General features: G+C 45.8%; 1 protein-coding gene across 2 annotated transcripts in view; it reads left to right on the forward strand.

Annotated features, from left to right (window-relative positions):
* Positions 1 to 23,571, forward strand: part of SMAP1 (small ArfGAP 1) — a 568,890-nt gene that overhangs the window by 300,233 nt on the left and 245,086 nt on the right. The window contains exon 5 of one of the 2 annotated variants that reach the window (XM_063916783.1): positions 8,635 to 8,712. The exons of the other annotated variant lie outside the window; for it this stretch is intronic. Within the exon in view, the coding sequence (XP_063772853.1) occupies positions 8,635 to 8,712 (78 nt within the window). The remainder of the gene's footprint in view (positions 1 to 8,634; positions 8,713 to 23,571) is intronic. 2 annotated transcript variants of the gene reach the window in all.

Below are 23,571 nucleotides of genomic sequence, written 5' to 3' on the forward strand. Positions count from 1 at the left end.
TTAGCTAGATCTTATGTTATGCTTTTACTCTGCAAAAGTTTATGCACACAAGAAAGGCTTGCCTTACTTATGCGGACTTAATCATTTTACATTTTATTTCCATATTATGAAAAAACACCGGCTGTCGGAATATTTTATGTTTTAATATTGTACTTTATTGTGAAAGAATCAATGGTTAAAAACACACATCAGCCAAAACATTAAAACCACCTGCCTAGTATTGTGTAGGTACCGCATGTGTCATCCAAACAGCTCTGACCCGTTAAGACTTCTAAAGGTGTCCTGTCGTATCGGCCACCAAGACGTTAGCAGCAGATCCTGTAGGTTGAGAGGTGGAACCTCCATGGTTTGGACTTTTCTAGATCTATCCTATCTATCTATATCTATCTATCTATCTATCTATCTATCTATCTATCTATCTATCTATCTATCTATCTATCTATCTATATCACAGGGTACCAAAAAGTCCGGCTCTGTACAAAGGTTATAGAGCTGCTGTTTAGTAGTAATGTAATAAAACATAAAAGCCTTGACTGTTTAGTCCTTGTGCGAAATCCTGCTACAGGTTGAGTATCCCTTATCCAAAATGCTTGGGACCAGAGGTATTTTAGATATCGGATTTTTCCGTATTTTGGAATAATTGCATACCATAATGAGATATCATGGTGATGGGACCTAAGTCTAAGCACAGAATGCATTTTTGTTACATATACACCTTATACACACAGCCTGAAGGTCATTTTAGCCAATGTTTTTTGTAACTTTGTGCATTGAACAAAGTGTGTCTACATTCACACAATTCATTTATGTTTCATATACACCTTATACACACAGCCTGAAGGTCATTTAATACAATAGTTTTAATAACTTTGTATATTAAACAAAGTTTGTGTACATTGAGCCATCAAAAAACAAAGGTTTCACTATCTCACTCAAAAAAGTCCGTATTTCGGAATATTCCGTATTTCGGAATATTTGGATATGGGATACTCAACCTGTATTAGAGACAAGCTACGAGGTTTAGATAAACGTGCAAGTAAAGGTTTACATTTTAAGCATATGAACCCAAATTATGACAATAATACTTTTTAGGAAAACACATATAGTAGGTCCCATGCTTGTATTTAAATAAATTACAGTAATATAGGTCATTGAGGGAATCCTTTTGAAAAACCTGTAAATCAGTATTTTTTAACAATGGTGGCAAAGGTGTGGTGAGGTCACAGAATAAGAATTGTGTGGTGCGTCTTCCCTGATGTAACCGAAATGCTATGTGCAAATGACTGCTTGTTAGTTGTAATGTACAGTATACCACCTCACTGTATTAATGTGTGAATTGTGATTAGTATTTATCTTACGTCCTAGAGGATGCTGGGGTCCACATTAGTACCATGGGGTACAGATGGGTCCATTAGGAGCCATGGGCACTTTAAGAGATCAATAGTGTGGGCTGGCTCCTCCCTCTATGCCCCTTCTACCAGACTCCGTTTAGAAAATGTGCCCGGAGAAGCCGGTCACAGCTAGGAGAGCTCTTAGGAGTGTTCTTATTTTTATTTTTTATTTTAATTAGATCTTTAGGTACAGGAAGGCTGCTGGCAACAGACTTCCTGCTTCGTGGGACTTGGAGGTGGGGGGGGGGGGAGAAGAGTAGGAACCAACTCTAGAAGTTAATGGCTCTCTATCTCCGCTGACAGGACACTGAGCTCCTGAGGGTGATGATCACAAGCCCACGAGACGACCACTCTCTCCCACAGCACGGCCGCCACCCCCTAACAGAGCCAGAAGTAAGAAGAGTGGTGAGTACAGCGCCGGCATCCCGGTTAGTGGGTCGCCGGCGGGTATGGCGGCACAAGGGTGGGAGCGCCGCTCTGACAAGCTGCGCTCCAGGAAGGCTCAGCAACACTTTGTGTAGGCGCTTGGAGGGGTGTCCTGGGCCAGCGCAGTCACCATAAACTGGTCACAGACGCTAACAGGGGCTAATCCCACTGTTGGCATAGAGACCTACGGCCAGTATAATCAAATTTGTGCTGAGCAGATTCAACGCTCACCAGTGCCAGTTTCCTCCCTGCAGACAGAAGAAACGCTGACAGGGAGCGCTGACCCTCCACATAACTCCAGTTACTGAGGTACCAGGGTGTTATAGACGGGAGGGGGGGAGTGAAGTGTTAGTAATAATCAACCTATTAAGGTTGGTTTCTCAGCGCCGAGCTTTTATCATAATAACTGCTTCAAAGGGTGCTGTGTGGCTGGCTCCTTAGACTCTGTGGGGTATATTCAATTGAAGTCGAAAACTGCCGTCTGTCGAAAAGGCGGCAGTTTTCGACTTTTTAAGGTTGAATCCTGATTCGACCTATTCAATATTTTGCTAAATTTTTCGACAAGTCGATAAATTTGACTTGTCGAAAAGCACGTGGATCGGCGGAATAGCCGATCCACGTGTTGATGTCGAAAACGGGGCCAAATCTGACAGGTTTTGGCCCCCTTTTCGACCATCTCAGTCACTGAGATGCGGACCCAGAGGAGGCGAGGGGAGTGGGGGCCCAGGGAGACGGGGGGACAGCCGGCGGGCATACAGGGAGATCAGTGCCAGCACGCTGCTGGAGCCGGGTGGAAGCTGCTGTGAGGTCGGGCGGCTGAGTGACATACTGCTGCAGTGCTACTCCGTAGCTCTCATCTCCCTGTATGCCCGCCGGCTGTCCCCCCGCGGCTCGCCCCCCTTCTCCTCCTCTGCGAATTTTAGATGGGATTGAATAGGTGTTGTCGGAACCATTCCGACAAATACATGTCGGAATGGATCCGACTTTAATTGAATATACTCCTGTGACTTTCTGAAGTTACTCTGGGGGGAAACTGTATCTGACATTTTCCTGTGTGTGTGTGTATGTATATCCCACATTACCATGTCTAAGGACTCTGTGTCCTGTGCTGCAGAGTGTTTATCTCCTCCTGAGGAGTCTATCCCATGTACTCAGGACTTCAATATACTGTCTCAGCCTTCTGATTACGAACCCCCATTGGTGGATTCTTTAAGGGGAATGATATCCCAGATTTCTACAAGGATGTCACATACTGAGAAAGAGGTGCAGTTTTTGAGGAAATCTGTGGAGGGGTTATTTGGCCCCCACTACTTAATCAAAAACCCCACCTACATACCCACAAAAGCGTGCACTTGCCCAGATAATGCAAGCTGACACTGATACCGACTCTGATACAGGGGACGGTGATGGGGACATGCAGGGAGGGGATTGAAGCCATTAGGAATGTTTTTATCTGTTCCTGGTTCAACCGCTTTAAAAGAACCGGCTGAACGCAAATCACTATACACAGCTAATGGCGTCGCTTTACGGCCCACTATTGCTTGTGCGTGTATTTCTAAAGCCATAGTAAAATGGTCAGGCACATTGCTAGACTTAGATACTATGGATAGAAGTGACATTGATTTGTTCTTACATCACATACAGGATTCTGCAGGGTTCATGGTGGAGGCCATGAAGGACCTTGGCATGCTGAATGCACGGGCTACTGCTATGATGGTCTCGGCGCGCATAGGACTCTGGCTACGCCAATGGACTGCAGATGCGGAATCCAAGAGAAGTGTGGAGAACCTACCCTTCACAGGCCAGGCTCTGTTTGGGGATGCTTTGGATGCATGGATATCCACGGCAACTGCGGGTAAATCAGCTTTTCTTCCCTCAGCAACACCACCGGCTAGGAAGTATTTTCCTTCGCCTACACTGCAGTCCTTTCGGACCGCAAAATTTAAGAAATCCAAACCCCCTCCCACCTTCTTTAGATGAGTTTGGAGAAAGTCCAAAAAACCTGCGCCATCAGGTTCCCAGGAACAGAAGCCAGGTTCTGCTTCCTCAAAATCTTCAGCATGACAGTGGACTTCCCAGCCTGGAGGTCGGGCAGATGGGAGCAAGACTAAAAGTCTTCAGTCATCATGGCTAGACTCCTGTGGGTAAAGATATAGTGGCCCAGGGATACAGACTGGAGTTTCAACAACTCCCACCTTACAGATTCTTCAAATCAGGCTTACCAGTTTTGCTGACAGACGGCGCTATCCTACAGGAAGCAATTAAAAAATTTGTTCAAACAAATGTCATTGTTCCTGTTCCACTTCACCTACAACACAAGGGTTATTACTCAAACCTGTTTGTGGTACCGAAACCGGACGGTTCAATAAGGCCGATATTAAACCTAAAGTCATTGAACCCCTACTTGAGGGGGAATTCAAATTCAAGATGTAGTCTCTGAGAGCGGTGATCTTAGGTCTGGAAGAGGGTGAATTCCTGGTATCCCTGGATATCAAGGATGCATACCTTCACATTCCGATCTGGCCGCCTCACCAGTCTTATCTCAGATTTGCGCTGCTGGACTGTCACTATCAGTTCCAAGCACTGCCATTTGGCCTCTCCACAGCACCGAGGGTATTCACCAATGTCATGGCGGAGATGGCGCTACTCCTCCGAAAACAGGGTGTGAACATAATTCCATATTTGGACGATCTGCTGATCAAAGCGTCTACCAAGGAGAAGTTGTTGCAGAGTATTGCTCTCTCAACTCATCTACTCCAGGATCCTGAATCTTCCAATGGGTGGATCCTGAATCTTCCAAAGTCACATTTGGAGCCGACAAGGAGACTGCTCTTCCTGGGAATGATACTCGATACGGAAATATAGAGGGTGTTTCTACCGGTGGATCATCAACGCTTTCTCCAATCAATGGTCCGAGAACTCCTGAAACCGGCCAGGGTATCAATTCATCAGTGCATTCGTCTTCTGGGGAAGATTGTTGCCTCCTACGAGGCTTTTCAGTACGGAAGGTTCCATGCGAGGTTCTTCCAACTGGATCTCCTGGACAAATGGACGGGATCACATCTTCACATGCACCAGCGGATCCGCCTGTCGCCGAAAGCCAGAATTTCGCTCCTCTGGTGGCTACAAACGTCTCGCCTACTCAAAGGACACAGGTTTGGGATTCTGAATTGGATCCTCCACGGATGCAAGCCTCAGAGGTTGGGGAGCAGTCACCCAAGGGGAAAACTTCCAAGGAAGGTGGTCCAGTCAGGAATCTCTCCTTCCAATAAACGTTCTGGAACTGAGGGCCATTTGCAACAGGCTTCTACAAGCAGCACATCTTCTGCAAAATCAAGCCATTCAGGTTCAGTTTGACAACGTCACAGCGCTGTCCTACATAAAGAGACAGGGCGGAACGAAGAGCAGAGCTGCAATGTCAGAGGTAACAAGAATCCTCCTCTGGGCAGAAAAGCACGTGGTGGCGCTGTCAGCAATCTTCATTCCGGGAGTGGACAACTGGTAAGCGGACTTTCTCCGCAGACACATCCAGGACAATGGGGCCTCCATCCGGAGGTGTTCGTAGAGGTGACAAGCCGACGGGGGTACCTCTGATAGACCTGATGGCCTCTCACCTGAACAAGAAGCTTCGGAGGTACTGTTCCAAGTGGAGAGACCCACACGCAGTGGCCATGGATGCACTAGTCACTCCGTGGACGTTCCAGTCGGTGTATGTATTCCCTCCACTTCCGCTCATCCCAAAGGTACTCAGGCTCATTAAAAAAAAAAATAGAGTTCAGGCGATCCTCATTGCTCCGGACTGGCCAAGACTGGCTTGGTACGCGGATCTTCTGGAATTACTGCTGGAGGATCCGAGGCCTCTTCCTCTTCGCAAGGACCTTCTCCAACAGGGGCCGTTCGTCTATCAAGACTTACTGCGGCTACGTTTGGCAGCATGGAGGTTGAGGGCTAGATCTTAGCATGGAAAGGCATTCCAAAAACATAATTCCTACCCTGATACAGGCTAGGATGGGAGTAACGTCAAAGCATTACCGTCGAATTTGGAAAAAGTATGTGTGTTGGTGTGAATCCAAGAAGTTTCCTGTGGTGGAGTTTCAACTTGGACGGTTTCTCCTCTTTCTGCAAGCAGGTGTGGATGTAGGCCTATGCTTGGGCTCCATAAAGGTCCAGATTTCGGCCTTGTCCATTTTCTTCCAGAAACAATTGGTGGCTCTTCCTGAGGTCCAGACATTCTTGAAAGGGGTTCTGCATATTCAACCACCCTTTGTGCCTCCTACGGCACCTTGAGATCTAAATGTGGTGCTGCAGTTCCTGCAATCGGATTGGTTCGAGCCTTTACAGGATGTGGACGTCAAGTTTCTTACTTGGAAGGCGGTCACTCGGCGTCTGCTCGACGCGCATCGCAATTGGGGCGTTGTCCTGTAAGAGCCACTATTTAATTTTCCATGAGGATAGAGCTGAGCTCAGAATGCATCAGCAGTTTCTTCCAAAGGTTGTGTCAGCCTTTCATATTAATCAACCTATTGTGGTTCCAGTTGCTACTGACTCCTCAATCACCTGAAAGTCCTTGGATGTTGTGAGGGCTTTGAAAATCTATGTGAAGAGAACTTCTCGTCATAGAAAGTCGGACGCTTTGTTTATCCTTTATGATCCCAACAAGGTTGGGTGTCCTGCTTCTGAGCAGACAATTGCTCGCTGGATCAGGTTCACTATCCAGCATGCTTATTCTACGGCAGGCTTGCTGTGTCCAAAATCTGTAAAGGCCCACTCTACTCGTAAAGTGGGTTCTTCCTGGATGGCTGCCTGGGGTGTCTCGGCTCTTCACCTTTGCCAAGCAGCTACTTGGTCAGGGTCGAACACGTTTGCTAAGTTCTACAAGTTCGATACTTTGGCCTCTGAGGACCTAAAGTTTGGTCCATCTGTTCTGCAGGAACCTCAGCACTCTCCTGTACTGGGAGCTTTGGTACATCCCCATGGTACTAATATGGACCCCAGCATCCTCTAGGACGGAAGAGAAAATAGGATTTTAATTACCTACCGGTAAATTATTTTCTCGTAGTCCGTAGAGGATGCTGGGCGCCCGCCCAGTGCTTCATATTCCTGCATTGTTACTTGGTTCAGTTTGTTAGTTCAGCCATTGCTGAATCTTTCCAAGTTGGTTAGCTTCGCTTTCCTTTTGTTGTACGTGTGAGCTGGTGTGATCTCGCCACTGTCTGTGTATTTCCTTCTCTCGAAGTATGTCCGTCTCCTCGGGCACAGTTTCTAGACTGAGTGTGGTAGAAGGGGCATAGAGGGAGGAGCCAGCCAACACTATTGATCTCTTAAAGTGCCCATGGCTCCTAATGGACCCGTCTATACCCCCATGGTACTAATGTGGACCCCAGCATCCTCTACGGACTAAGAGAAAAGGATTTAGGTAGGTAATTAAAATTATATTTTTCCAACCAATTGTCTGCTGCTTTCTTTGTTAATCTCTTATGGAAAATATCATCCTGAGTGTTTGTATCTGGTTTTTAAAATATGTAGTAGTTCTAGTTCTGTCTTGTGGTGATTTCCACAACCTTTTTAAAATGAAATCCGATCTATAGTGAGTTGCTCACATTTTTGCAAATTGCTTTATGTAGCTTTCTTTAAAAGATGTCTAATTCATCTATCAATAAGCTATATATATATATATTTTCCTATGTTTCATTAAATGAAGATAGTGCAGTGGTTCTTAACCTGAGTTCGATCGAACCCCAGGGGTTCGGTGAGTCAGTCTCTGGTTCGGCGGAGGTGTGTGTCCATTCCGTTCGCCAGGGTTGCCAGAGGCATTAATATACTTTTGGCATTCACACATTACGTTTATGGCATTTTCAATGTTTTACCATAAGAAACTGAAGGCTATTGACGAATGGCAGAAAATGCTATACATGACACGACCTGGCAGCCCTGCCGTTCACCCCACTCGTATGATTCATGACGTCACACTCAGCATGGCCATCATTGGCTGCTCGCTTGGCCTTGATTTTTGTGCTGCAGGGAACTTGGTGCACTCAGTGACTGTCTTGATTTGACTTGTGACTGTCATGATTGTACGTCATTTGTGATTTCCTTTTTAATATTCCCATCCATTCGTACTATGTCAAGCAAAATAAGAAAGTGGTTGGACGAATACGTACAATATTATTTCATGCGTATAACGGAATGTGATGGAAGTCTGCGTCCTCAATGCATGATTTGCAATACCAAGTTGAGCAAATCTAGTCTAGTACCGGCAAAACTAAGGGAACACTTCCTAAAGCTGCATGGCTATGGGAAATACAAGTGATTTTATGTGCAATTGATGCATGGTTCATTTTGTGCACTAATAAAATATTTATCTCTATGTTTTGAATTTGAAAAAAAATTTTTTTTATTTTTCCAACTATGAAGGGTTCAGTGAATGCATGTATGAAACCTGCGGGGTTCGGTACCTCTAACAAGGTTAAGAACCACATATATATTGTATTTTATATTTTATTTATTTGTAGGTTTTGGAATCATCTCAAGTCAAGCTAGCTTGGATTCTCTGATCTGCTAGCATATACAGTAGCATGCCAAATTATACTGACACATTTAGTGTTTTATGCCACCTGTATGGCAGTAGGCAGATAAGTGCTCCTGGTGTATGGTTTGATGAAAATACTGCTTTCAGCTGTTCCTTTGTGTCACTATCCAGGTGCAGTGTACCAAGTGAGAAAATGAGATCATATGCTGCTCTGCCTGTCTTGCCGTTTACTAATTCTGATCATCTGTCTTGCTTCTCTTCTTATGCCTTTCATCTGCTTTTGTACAGACGTCCTCCTCTGATGCTGTGCAGCCCTCGGCATCCTCTCCTTCTCTGCAAGCTGCTGCTGAAAAAAACAAATTGGAGGTATATAATTTTCTAGTGTGAAATTTGCAGCCATTCAGAGTGTTGTAACACATTAGTTTTTATGGATTTTTTTTACCCTCCATTTTGAATATATTCTGTCATACATATCACTTCGGCATTTTAACATACTTTTGTTTTAACCTTTTGTCTGTGGAAATGTAATGGCTTTTTCCAAATGGTACTAACCTGTAAGCAGCCACATTAGTTCTACCATTCAGCTTTCATTTCTTTTTCTTTACTGTAACTGGCATTTCAACGTTCCTCTTTTTGTTTCTGTGCCACCTTTTATTGGATGATTGGTGCCACTTACTACTTGGCTACTGCGATATGTGGGATAATTCCTCCTTGTCCTCCCAAGTTTTATAGAATATAATTTTAACCTATAACACTATCAATTTTTGTTTTTCCCAATGTTAAAATATATTAAAGGTAAACCCAACAATACATGCCAATATTTGTCCTGTATGATTTCATACAGTAAATATTGGACAGATGATTAATACAGTCTGTTCCATGTTATTCCATTAGGCTTGAAGCACAGGTAAAATTACATAAAATGCTTTATTTTCCTCTTCTCCTGCTACAGGCACACTTTATCTATAATGGTCTTTGTCCTTGTTCTATTTTATTCACTAGACATGCTTGAATTCTTGTTTCCAACACTAGAGAATTCTCAGAAGGTTTATGCTTAAATGCTGCTGTTTTCTTCATCCATGTTTAGAGACTGTGTTACAACAGTACCGTGTTTCTGCTTCAAATACTTAATCTTAAATGTTTCACTGCTGTCTACAAATTGTCTGCTAAATCTAAGTTTCTACCTGTCACTTTTGTTACTTTTTCATGTTGTATTATTGTATGTGGCAGTGGTTCCCCAACTGGGTGCCTCGTGATACTTGCAAGGGTGCCTTGAGTTGGTGGTCAAGGACCAACTGAAATTGTTTATGGTCAGTGTTATAGGCAAAACCAGTGCTTGTGGCTTCCAATCATTAAAATATGTCCTAACAGACGTGAATCCTGTCCCTAACCACATAACTAAACCTAAAGGTGACATATTAACAGTTTACTTAATTTAATTAATATTTGTTGCTTCATGTCTTGAGAATCTTTTTGCCATGGGGTACGTGAAACAAAAATTCTGATACTCTAGGGTGCCGTGACGTGAAGTATGTTCTCATTAATATTTTTTCTATTCTGTAATAGTGTTAAACAGAAGTTAATGTGTGCTGGGACACTGCATAGATTAGTGTGCACATTTATTTTCGTTGGTGTTTAGTTCAGGCCTGCAGGAAAAAAAAAAGGAGAGCAGTAGTATGCTTTCAGTTTTCTTGTACAAGAGAGGTGCTGCACTTTCTCCGGAAAGAATACCTGTGGACTTGAGGTTGTGAGAGCAGGTGGGTTATGGAGTGAACAGGCGACATTTTGACTTTAAAGCAGAGACCAGACACTAAAATCGATTGCGTGCTCCCCTGTGACTGTGTGATTACTGTCGATAGATGAGTAATAGTGCCGCTCTCCACTTTAAATATCATGGTGAATTTAAAAAGGGGTAATTAATTTTATATGGTGGGGGATGAATTTACTGGTATGTGGAAATTCTAATCAGTGGAGCTATATTTCACATAGAGGATCTGTGCAGAATACTACTTTACTGCTGCCACTTTGCAAGTATTATTTCTCTGACGTCCTAGTGGATGCTGGGGACTCCGTCAGGACCATGGGGATTAGAGCGGCTCCGCAGGAGACAGGGCACAAAAATAAAGCTTTAGGATCAGGTGGTGTGCACTGGCTCCTCCCCCTATGACCCTCCTCCAAGCCTCAGTTAGGTTTTTGTGCCCGTCCGAGCAGGGTGCAATCTAGGTGGCTCTCCTAAAGAGCTGCTTAGAAAAAGTTTTTAGGTTTTTTATTTTACAGTGAGTCCTGCTGGCAACAGGCTCACTGCAACGAGGGACTTAGGGGAGAAGAAGTGAACTCACCTGCGTGCAGGATGGATTGGCTTCTTAGGCTACTGGACACCATTAGCTCCAGAGGGATCGAACACAGGCCCAGCCATGGAGTCCGGTCCCGGATCCGCGCCGCCGACCCCCTTGCAGATGCCGAAAAGTGAAGAGGTCCAGAAACCGGCGGCAGAAGACTTTTCAGTCTTCATGAGGTAGCGCACAGCACTGCAGCTGTGCGCCATTGTTGTCACACACTTCACACCAGCGGTCACTGAGGGTGCAGGGCGCTGTGGGGGGCGCCCTGGGCAGCAATGAAATACCTATACTGGCTAAAAGATACATCACATATAGCCCCTGAGGCTATATGGATGTATTTAACCCCTGCCAGGTCTCAGAAAAACGGGAGAAGAAGCCCGCCGAAAAGGGGGCGGGGCCTATTCTCCTCAGCACACAGCGCCATTTTCCCTCACAGAAATGCTGGTGGGAAGGCTCCCAGGCTCTCCCCTGCACTGCACTACAGAAACAGGGTTAAAACAGAGAGGGGGGGCACTTATTTGGCGATATGATTATATATATTAAGATGCTATAAGGGAAAAACACTTATATAAAGGTTGTCCCTGTATAATTATAGCGTTTTGGTGTGTGCTGGCAAACTCTCCCTCTGTCTCTCCAAAGGGCTAGTGGGGTCCTGTCCTCTATCAGAGCATTCCCTGTGTGTGTGCTGTGTGTCGGTACGTGTGTGTCGACATGTATGAGGACGATGTTGGTGAGGAGGCGGAGCAATTGCCTGTAATGGTGATGTCACTCTCTAGGGAGTCGACACCGGAATGGATGGCTTATTTAAGGAATTACGTGATAATGTCAACACGCTGCAAGGTCGGTTGACGACATGAGACGGCCGGCAAACCAATTAGTACCTGTCCAGGCGTCTCAAACACCGTCAGGGGCGTTAAAACGTCTTTTTACCTCAGTCGGTCGACACAGACACGGACACTGACTCCAGTGTCGACGGTGAAGAAACAAACGTATTTTTCTTTTAGGGCCACACGTTACTTGTTAAGGGCAATGAAGGAGGTGTTACATATTTCTGATACTACAAGTACCACAAAAAAGGGTATTTTGTGGAGTGTGAAAAAACTACCTGTAGTTTTTCCTGAATCAGATAAATTAAATGAAGTGTGTGATGATGCGTGGGTTTCCCCCGATAGAAAATTATTGGCGGTATACCCTTTCCCGCCAGAAGTTAGGGCGCGTTGGGAAACACCCCTTAGGGTGGATAAGGCGCTCACACGCTTATCAAAACAAGTGGCGGTACCGTCTCCAGATAGGGCCGCCCTCAAGGAGCCAGCTGATAGGAGGCTGGAAAATATCCTAAAAAGTATATACACACATACTGGTGTTATACTGCGACCAGCGATCGCCTCAGCCTGGATGTGCAGCGCTGGGGTGGCTTGGTCGGATTCCCTGACTGAAAATATTGATACCCTTGACAGGGACAGTATTTTACTGACTATAGAGCATTTAAAGGATGCATTTCTATATATGCGAGATGCACAGAGGGATATTTGCACTCTGGCATCAAGAGTAAGTGCGATGTCCATATCTGCCAGAAGTTGTTTATGGACACGACAGTGGTCAGGTGATGCAGATTCCAAACGGCACATGGAAGTATTGCCGTATAAAGGAGAAAAAGACAACGTCTTTTCAGCCTCAGTCCTTTCGTCCCCATAAGGGCAAGCGGTCAAAAGGCCAGTCATATCTGCCATGGGATAGAGGAAAGGGAAGAAGACTGCAGCAGGCAGCCCATTCCCAGGAACAGAAGCCCTCCACCGCTTCTGCCAAGTCCTCAGCATGACGCTGGGGCCGTACAAGCGGACTCAGGTGCGGTGGGGGGTCGTCTCAAGAGTTTCAGCACGCAGTGGGCTCACTCGCAAGTGGACCCCTGGATCCTACAAGTAGTATCCCAGGGGTACAGATTGGAAGTTCGAGACGTCTCCCCCTCGCAGGTTCCTGAAGTCTGCTTTACCAACGTCTCCCTCCGACAGGGAGGCAGTAGTGGAAACAATTCACAAGCTGTATTCCCAGCAGGTGATAATCAAAGTACCCCTCCTACAACAAGGAAAGGGGTATTATTCCACACTATATTGTGGTACTGAAGCCAGACGGCTCGGTGAGACCTATTCTAAATCTGAAATATTTGAACACTTACATAAAAAGGTTCAAATCAAGATGGAGTCACTCAGAGCAGTGATAGCGAACCAGGAAAAAGGGGACTATATGGTGTCCCGGGACAGATGCTTACCTCCATGTCCCAATTTGCCCTTCTCACCAAGGGTACCTCAGGTTCGTGGTACAGAACTGTCACTATCAGTTTCAGACGCTGCCGGTTGGATTGTCCACGGCACCCCGGGTCCTTACCAAGGTAATGGCCGAAATGATGATTCTTCTTCAAAGAAAATGGACGATCTCCTGATAAGGGCAAGGTCCAGAGAACAGTTGGAGGTCGGAGTAGCACTATCTCAAGTAGTTCTACGACAGCACGGGTGGATTCTAAATATTCCAAAACCGCAGCTGTTTCCGACGACACGTCTGCTGTTCCTAGGGATGATTCTGGACACAGTCCAGAAAAAGGTGTTTCTTCCGGAGAAGAAAGCCAGGGAGTTATCCGAGCTAGTCAGGAACCTCCTAAAACCAGGAAAAGTGTCAGTGCATCATTGCACAAGGGTCCTGGGAAAAATGGTGGCTTCTTACGAAGCGATTCCATTCGGCAGATTTCACGCAAGAACTTTTCAGTGGGATCTGCTGGACAAATGGTCCGGATCGCATCTGCAGATGCATCAGCGGATAACCTTATCGCCACGGACAAGGGTGTCTCTTCTGTGGTGGTTGCAGAGTGCTCATCTGTTAGAGGGCCGCAGATTCGGCATACAGGACTGGGTCCTGGTGACCACGGATGCCAGTCTGAGAGGCTGGGGAGCGGTCACACAGGGAAGAAACTTCCAGGGAGTATGGTCAAGCCTGGAGATGTCTCTTCACATAAATATACTGGAGCTAAGAGCGATTTACAATGCTCTAAGCCTGGCAAAACCCCTGCTTCAGGGTCAGCCGGTGTTGATCCAGTCGGACAACATCACGGCAGTCGCCCACGTAAACAGACAGGGCGGCACAAGAAGCAGGAGAGCAATGGCAGAAGCTGCAAGGATTCTTCGCTGGGTGGAAGATCATGTGATAGCACTGTCAGCAGTGTTCATTCCGGGAGTGGACAACTGGGAAGCAGACTTCCTTAGCAGACACGATCTACACCCGGGAGAGTGGGGACTTCATCCAGAAGTCTTCCACATGATTGTGAACCGTTGGGAAAAACCAAAGGTGGATATGATGGCGTCTCGCCTCAACAAAAAACTGGACAGGTATTGCGCCAGGTCAAGAGACCCTCAGGCAATAGCTGTGGACGCTCTGGTAACACCGTGGGTGTTCCAGTCAGTGTATGTGTTTCCTCCTCTGCCTCTCATACCAAAAGTACTGAGAATTATACGGCAAAGGGGAGTAAGAACGATACTCGTGGCTCCGGATTGGCCAAGAAGAACTTGGTACCCGGAACTTCAGGAGATGCTCACGGAAGATCCGTGGCCTCTACCCCTAAGACGGGACCTGCTTCAGCAGGGACCGTGTCTATTCCAAGACTTACCGCGGCTGCGTTTGACGGCATGGCGGTTGAACGCCGAATTCTAAAGGAAAAAGGCATTCCGGAAGAGGTCATTCCTACACTGGTAAAAGCCAGGAAGGAGGTGACTGCACAACATTATCACCGCATTTGGAGAAAATATGTTGCGTGGTGTGAGGCCAGGAAGGCCCCCACGGAGGAATTTCAATTGGGTCGATTCCTACATTTCCTGCAAACAGGATTGTCTATGGGCCTCAAATTGGGGTCCATTAAGGTTCAAATTTCGGCCCTGTCGATTTTCTTCCAGAAAGAATTGGCTTCAGTTCCTGAAGTCCAGACTTTTGTAAAAGGAGTACTACATATACAGCCCCGGTTGTGCCCCCAGTGGCTCCGTGGGACCTTAATGTAGTTTTGGATTTTCTCAAATCCCATTGGTTTGAGCCACTCAAATCGGTGGATTTGAAATATCTTACATGGAAAGTAACCATGCTACTGGCCCTGGCTTCAGCCAGGAGAGTGTCAGAATTGGCGGCTTTATCGTATAAAAGCCCATATCTGATTTTCCATTCGGACAGGGCAGAACTGCGGAAGCGTCCTCAGTTTCTGCCTAAGGTGGTGTCAGCGTTTCACCTGAACCAGCCTATTGTGGTGCCTGCGGCTACTAGCGATTTGGAGGATTCCAAGTTGCTGGACGTTGTCAGGGCATTGAAAATATATATTTCAAGGACGATTGGAGTCAGAAAATCTGACTCGCTGTTTATACTGTATGCACCCAACAAGCTGGGTGCTCCTGCTTCTAAGCAGACGATTGCTCGTTGGATTTGTAGCACAATTCAACTTGCACATTCTGTGGCAGGCCTGCCACAGCCTAAATCTGTCAAGGCCCATTCCACAAGGAAGGTGGGCTCATCCTGGGCGGCTGCCCGAGGGGTCTCGGCATTACAACTCTGCCGAGCAGCTACGTGGTCGGGGGAGAACACGTTTGTAAAATTCTACAAATTTGATACCCTGGCTAAAGAGGACCTGGAGTTCTCTCATTCGGTGCTGCAGAGTCATCCGCACTCTCCCGCCCGTTTGGGAGCTTTGGTATAATCCCCATGGTCCTGACGGAGTCCCCAGCATCCACTAGGACGTCAGAGAAAATAAGATTTTACTTACCGATAAATCTATTTCTCGTAGTCCGTAGTGGATGCTGGGCGCCCATCCCAAGTGCGGATTGTCTGCAATACTTGTACATAGTTATTGTTACAAAAAAATCGGGTTGTTATTGTTGTGAGCCGTCTGTTCAGAGGCTCCTACGTTTGTCATACTGTTAACTGGGTTCAGATCACAAGTTGTACGGTGTGATTGGTGTGGCTGGTATGAGTCTTACCCGGGATTCAAAATCCTTCCTTATTGTGTACGCTCGTCCGGGCACAGTATCCTAACTGAGGCTTGGAGGAGGGTCATAGGGGGAGGAGCCAGTGCACACCACCTGATCCTAAAGCTTTATTTTTGTGCCCTGTCTCCTGCGGAGCCGCTAATCCCCATGGTCCTTTCGGAGTCCCCAGCATCCACTACGGACTACGAGAAATAGATTTATCGGTAAGTAAAATCTTATTTTTTTCACCCTCACATTGTGGGGGGGTATTCAATTGTTTCTCTCTGCGGCCACCACTAGATGAGTCATGGGGAGACATTTCAGCTCGTAGCACATTGTGCTGGTGAGCTGAAATGTGCGAAAAGTGACTGAGAACTGCTTTATCTTTATCAAATCAGAAATGGGGAACGACATGACAATGCCCCTAAATCTGACACTCTTCTAGCTGACGCCATGGCCAGTAGAAAGAGAACTTTAGCTTTCAACCATTTAAGATCCACTTTATTAAGTGGTTCAAATGGGGCAACTTGAAGGGCCTTTAGGACTAAACTTAAGTCCCAAGCACTGTAGGAGGAACAAAAGGAGGTTGAATGTGCAGCATTCCCTGGAAAAAAGTATGCACATCCTGTAAGTTGGTAATTTTCTTTTGGAACCATACAGTTAGTGCTGACACTTGCACTCTCAAGGAAGCCACCTTCAAACCTTAATCCATTCCTGCCTGAAGAAATGCTAAGACCCTGGAAATTCTGAAAGATCTAGGGTCCATTTTCCGTTCACTGCACCAATGAATATAGGTTTGCCATATTCAGTGATAAATGCGAGCTGAGGAAGGTTTCCTTGCTCTGAGCATTGTTTGAATTACCTGTTGTGAGAATCCTCTTGACTTCAGGATAGAGGTCTCAAGAGCCACGCTGTCAAAGACAGTCGATCCAGATGTCTGTGATAACAAGGACCCTGCATCAGAAGATCTGGACATTGAGGGAGCAGGAATAGAGCATCCATCAACATTCTCTGCAGACCTGTGTACTAATATCTTCTGGGCCAAGCTGGAGCTATTAGTATCGCGGCACCTTTTCCTTGCTTTATCTTTCAAACCACCCTGGGTAATAAGGTGATTGGAGAAAACACATAGGCCAGATGAAAATCCCATATCACCGACAGGGCATCCACAAAGATTGCTCTGAGATCCTTTTGTTCTTGACCCGTATGTGAGAACTTTGTTCTCCTGACGGAACGCCATGAGATTCTCCAGATGTAGAGCCCATTTGCTTGCCTGAATAGCATATCGACTGAGAAAATCTGCTTCCCAGATTAGGACTCCCGAAATGAACACTGCGGACAAGGCTGAATGATGAAGTTCTGCCCACTTTAGTGTGTGAGACTTACCTCCTTCATAGCTTTTTGGCTGCAAGTTCCTCCTTGATGGTTGAGGTACGCTACTGCCGTCGCATTGTCTGAGCGGATCTGAACTGATTTTCCCTGAAGGATGTCCTTTACTCCAATATATTTATTGGCAGGCAACCTTCTTCCTTGGTCCATTGACCCTGAAAACCTTTTGACTGTGTAGCAGCTCCTGAATCCTTGACTGAACTTTGGATATCTTGTTAAGAGGTAAAATTACTCTTTGAAGGCTTGAATCCATTACAGCCCCCAAGTGAGTCATCCGCTGTGACGGAACCAGAGACAATTTTGCCCAATCTATGAGCCACCCGTGCTTCTGCAGACATGTTATTGTCTATTGCAGATGACACAGGAGCAATTCCTGCGGCTGTGCCAGGATTAAAAGATCGACGATGTATGGAAAAATTCTTATCCCCTGCTGGCGGAGATAAACTGCCATTACCACCATAATTTTGGTAAATACTCTGGGAGCTGAGGCTAACCCAAAAGGTAGGGCCTGGAACTGAAAATGCTGTTGGAGGATTGCAAATCTGAGATAGCAATGATGGGACCAAGCTATAGGAACATGTAGGTAAGCATCCTGGTTATCCAGGGATACCATATAATGTATGGCCACAAAATGATGGAACGTAAAGTCTCCATATGAATCCGAGGTACCCAAATGTATTTGTTCAGCACTTTGAGATTGAGAATGGGCTGGAAAAACAACCCAGAAACAGGTTGGAGTAAATACCCTGTCCTCATTGTGCAGGAGGAACTGGAATGAATACTCCTGACTGAAGCAATTTCTGAACTGCCGCTTGCAAAGCCCTGGCCTTCATCTCTACCCGAGATGGACTGGCCCAAAAAAACCTACGAGGAGGGTGTTTATTGAAGGCAAATGCATAACCTAGAGATACCGCTTCCTGCACCCAGGCATCTGTTGTAGACTGCTGCCAGATCTGTGCAAACTGAAGAAGTCGGCCCCTCACCCTGGTATTCCCCAGGTGGAGGCCCACACCATCAGGCTGATGGCTTATTTTCTATTTTGCCAGCCTGTCATCTGGTAACCCAATGCCTTTTAGTCTTACCAGGCTAGTTATATTGGGGCTGCTTGCCATAACTTTTTCCTTTAGCTTTTCCTTGAGGCCGAAAAGCTGGAACGTTAAGTTTGAATTTGTATTTGGAAGGAAACTTGACCTTCTTGGAGTCTGCTTCTGACTTCAAAATATCTGTAAATTCTTTCCAAAAAAGAATATCTCCAGAAAAAGGCAAAGATTCCAAAACCACCTTGGCTTCTGAATCAGCTTTCTGGGTGTAGTATGCTATGCCGGCTGTCGGGGTCCCGGCGCACAGCATTCCGGCGCTGGAATCCCGACCGCGGGCATACCGACAGCGTGGCGAGTGCGTAGCCAAACTGCTCTGCGAGCAGCTATTGTTGAAGCTGATGCCCTGGAAGCAGTAGTACCCATATCGAATGCTGCTTCTTCCAAGAACATCGCAGCCTGTTTTATATGTGCTATATAGGATTTTTGCTCTCTAGATGCCATTGAAAAATCCCCTTCCAATGCATCAACCCAGGCAGCCACTGCCTTTGCCATCCAGGCTGAAGCAATGGCTGGTCTTATGACTGCCCCAGACAGGAAAAAAAAATGGTTTTTAAAAAACCATCCGCTCTCCTATCCGTGACATCATTTAATGATGTTGAAGGCAGAGGTAATGTAGATTTTCGCACTAATCGAATCACATGCGTATCTACTTTGGGAGCCATCTCCCTTTTTAAACAATCCCCAGCTGGAAGAGGATAATTGGAATTCCATTTCCTAGGAATTCTAAACTTCTTACTGGGCGTAGCCCAAGCCTCTTCCATGATTTCCGTCAGCTGATCTGACCCAGGAAACTCAGTCGTAACTGCTTTGGGACATTGAAACATAGTTGCCTTGGTTTTTAACACAGGCTCTGCTGATTCCCCTGAGGATAGAATGGCTTTCATTGCCTTGATTAACTCCGCTATATCCACTGAGCTGAGACCTTCCACCTCCTCATCGTATGCTGAACCAGAGTTTATTGAGCTTTCATCCTCCGATGAATCTTCATCTGAAACATGTGTAGCCTGTGAGGATGAAGATTTACTTACCATTGGCTTCTCAGCCTGTTTCTTTTGAGAGGCTGCTGCTGGAAGTGATAAACCACAGGTGGGAAGCTGCATGTATGGGTTAATCGTGTAACCTATCCCTGGTACAGGAGCTGGAATTATCCGCTCAGCTGTACTGGATAATGTGTGCGCAAACATAGCCCAAGGGGGGATCAACCTGCATCTGAATCTGCCTTGTATTTTTTAAGAAACCCTGATGAAAACTAAAACAGTTTTCACACAAACCATTCTGAACTAGATCCTGAGAGGTTAACCCAGTTTTGCAAGACACATATGATATGAGTGTTGGTGTTGCTGTGAGTGTATCTTCCTCACCTTTTCCGCTCTTAGACATGATAAATAATCAACACTTCTACAGTGTACTAAACAATTCGGAATAAATAAAACTGACTGACGATATATTAAAGTCAGCAATCACACAAGCAGTCAGTCACATGTTATACATTAGTATAATAAGCAATATGAGCACATTATCAACTACAAATACATTTCAAGTATGATGGAGAACATATTACTGAATCTTGTTTAAAAAGATCTACCATATTCAGACGCATAGCGAAAGAAACAGTAATAGTATAAAGACTCATATCAGTAGGCACTTATCTAACTATTCATACTCAAAAGGTAGAAAGAGACTTAGTGCTGTATTACCCGTACTCAGTAGAGTGGGATACAGGGAGACTCAACCCACTTCCAGGACCGATCAATACGTTTGCGAACGCTGAGTGGATCCAGACACTACTAGTGTACACTGCCGCTCCATGAATCTATAGTGAACACAGATGCTCAAGTGAACACAGACGCACCAGTCACACAGCCACCTATGCTGCGACTGGGTCTCCTTCGTATACAGCGTCTCAGACAGAAGCAGGAAAACAGTTCATGGTGGGAGACTCGGAAGAAATTGGTCATGAACCGGGTGTTGGGGCAACCAGGAGAGCATCTGACTCCCCACTGCTGACATCAAGCTTAGGGATCGCGGCCTCATACTATTCCTGGAGCCTATGATTCCTAAGGCCTAGTGCTGGTGCACCCGAAGTGGCAGTCGCGTCAGCAACTGTTTGGTAGTCTCCTCCCAAAACACTGAGGCTGTGTCCGTACTCCCCTTCTAAGCGGAATCGATGCCTTACCTTCTCCCCGTTCTCCGGCCACAGCCTGGTAATGTCTGCTGGACCTGCTAGTATATCCAACACAGACACCCTCCGAAATAGCACTGTACTGGTGGGTAAGTGTTGTCGCGACCCGGCTGAGAGCTGTTGGAGCGACGCTTTTTAGAAAGATCACTCAAGAAAAAATAGTAAGACTATAAAAATAAAATAAGAAAGCTTAGGGCTGCTAAAAACCAGCAGCCCTCTGACCATGGTCCAGCTCCTGCCGCACCAAACAAAAAAACTGATTTGTCTTAGCCAGGAGGCGGGGATATATGGATGGGCCCATTGCATGCTGGGAGGCCAAAAAGCTTTGACCGATTGGTGCAAATCCGCGGTCGCTTCATCATATCCCAATGTTATCCTGTGGATAACCTGTGGACTCTTTGAATTGTTCCTGGACCACCAACCCGAGGCACCCCAGGGTGCCACGGCAAACAGTTTGAGAACCACTGCTCTATAGCCTTTTAGAAAATGGACAGAATGTGATGGTTGCTGTGTACAACACCTCCACTTGTCTGTTTTAGAAACTTTAATAAGTCTACCCCCAAATCTCTGGAATAACAAGTGTTAGAAGTTTAGTGTCTAATCGGCTTCTCTGTACTTACTGCAGCTACGTTTGATGGCATGGAGGTTGAGCGTCAGAATCTAGCCCGGAAAGGTATTCCGGACAGTGTAATTCCTACCTTGATCCAAGCCAGGAAAGGGGTAACGTCAAAACATTACCACCGAATTTGGAGAAAATACGTCTCTTGGTGTGAAAACAGGAAATTTCCTGCGGTGGAATTTCAACTGGGTCGTTTTCTGCTTTTTCTGCAGTCTGGTGCAGATGTGGGCCTATGTTTAGGATCCATAAATGTCCAGATTTCGGCCTTGTCCATTTTCTTCCAGAAACAGTTGGCTTTGCTTCCTGAGGTTCAGACCTTCTTGAAAGGTGTTCTGCACATCCAGCCGCCCTTTCTGCCTCCCACGGCACCCTGGTATCTTAACGTGGTGTTGAAATTTCTGCAGTCATATTGGTTTGTGCCTTTACAGGAGGTGGATGTAAAGTTTCTTACATGAAAGACCGTCACACTATTGGCCTTGGCTTCGGCACGGCGTGTTTCGGAATTAGGAGCCTTGTCTCATAAAAGCCTCTATTTGATTTTTCATGAAGATAGAGCTGAACTCGTCAGCAATTTCTTCCAAAGGTGATGTCTGCGCTTCATATCAACCAGCCAATTGTGGTTCTGGTGCTTGCTGACACCTCTTCTACTTCAAAGTCCCTGGATGTTGTGAGGGCTTTGAGAATCTATGTCAAATGGACGGCTCGTCACAGAAAATCTAATTTGCTGTTCGTGCTTTATGATCCCAAGAAAATTGGGTATCCTGTTTCTAAGCAGTTTATTGCTTGCTGGATCACGCGGACTATACAGCATGCTTACTCTATGGCAGGCTTGCCGGTTCATATATCTGTTCATGCCCACTCTACTTGGTCGGTGGGTTCTTCCTGGGCGGCTGCCCATGGTTTCTCGGCTTTACAACTATGCCAAGCAGCTACTTGGTGTGGTTCGAACACGTTTGGCACGTTCTACAAGTTTGATACCTTGGCCTCTGAGGACCTTCAGTTTGATCAGTCAGTTCTGAAAGAACCTCAGCACTCTCCCACCTGGTTTGGGAGCTTTGGTACATCCCCATGATACTAATGTGGACCCCAGTATCCTCTAAGAGAAAATAGGATTTTAAATACCTACCGTTAAATCCTTTTCTCGTAGTCCGTAGAGGATACTGCGCGCCCACCCAGTGCTTTGTGTTTCCTGCAGAGTTACTTGGTTAAGTATTGTTGTGGGATCAGCCGTTGCTGTTCCTGTTCATGTTGTGTTAACATGGCTTTCTTCTTGTTTGTGTGTGCTGGTTCGAATCTCACCACTATCCTTAATGAATCCTTCTCTCAAGATATGTCCGTCTCCTCGGGCATAGTTTCTAGACTGAGTCTGGTAGGAGGGACATAGAGGGAGAGCCAGTGCACACTATTGATTTCTTAAAGTGCCCAAGGCTCCTAGTGGACCCGTCTATACTCCATAGTACTAATGTGGACCCCAGTATCCTATATGGACTACGAGAAAAGGATTTACTGGTAGGTAATTAAAATCCTATTTTGCTTATAGTGTACTAGATTCATAGGTTCCTATTCATTATGCTAATTATCGAGAGTTGGGCTGTCCACCGATAATTACTTTTTCTACTTGCCGCGAGTGCTCCTGCAAGGGGACAGCTGATCAAAAAATTTGCTGATCCTGCCATTATTTTCCATGATACTTTAATAGCAGTAAAACTTAACACAGCTGAGCCTGATTCGGCAGTGCTACTGCGCATGCTTTACCGCAGGTTCATGCATGCACGACCTCCGGAGGAAGGAGCTGGGCAGTATTTGGATCCTTCTTCGTGAACGGGACCGTTTCCAATAGGCCATCTGAAAATGGTGAATATTACAGCAGTCAAGCTCAGAAACTTTTTGTCTTTTTGAAGTTTGATGAATTTAGGTATGGGGACAGCGGGCCAGACTGGGGCTGAAATTTAAACAGGATATATCTGTGATATCTCCTGCATTACCTTTATCCTGAATAGCCCTGGCACTTAATTTATACAAATTAGGTGGAAATTTTCACCTACTTTTGTATAAGCGATGATGAATAGACTCTTTAGGATTAGTACTTTTGTAGCAATGGAATTGATATAAAGATGCAGATTAAGCATAACGATGCATGGTATGGGTCACTCGTCTTTTATATCTTTTTTTTTTTTGCCTTTTCATCCTCTATTTTGTGCTGTACTTCATTTCTCAATTTTGCATCTGCATTTGCTTTTTGTGTACTATGGGGGTGTCTCAGATCTGATCACTGCTGCGTGTTTTCACACAGCGAGTGATCAACGATAGACTGTGAATGCGTATGCACCACAATACGCATGCACATCGGCAAACAGGTGCAATCGCCAGACAGCCTCAGGATGGTGCGAAGATTTCGATCGTACAGGCGTTCGCAAGGTGATTGGCAGGAAGAGGCCGTTTGTGAGTGGTAACTGGCTATTTGCTGGGAGTGTCAGGGGAAACGCAGGCGTTCCCAGTTGTTTTCAGGGAGGGTGTGTGACGTCAGCTCCGGACCCAATCAGCCTGTTCTCATCGCACTGGAGGAGTGAGTCCTGGGCTGCGCACAGACTGCACACAGTGGTAAAAT

The sequence above is a fragment of the Pseudophryne corroboree genome, chromosome 4 (assembly GCF_028390025.1).
Source record: "Pseudophryne corroboree isolate aPseCor3 chromosome 4, aPseCor3.hap2, whole genome shotgun sequence".
Lineage (NCBI taxonomy): Eukaryota > Metazoa > Chordata > Amphibia > Anura > Myobatrachidae > Pseudophryne > Pseudophryne corroboree.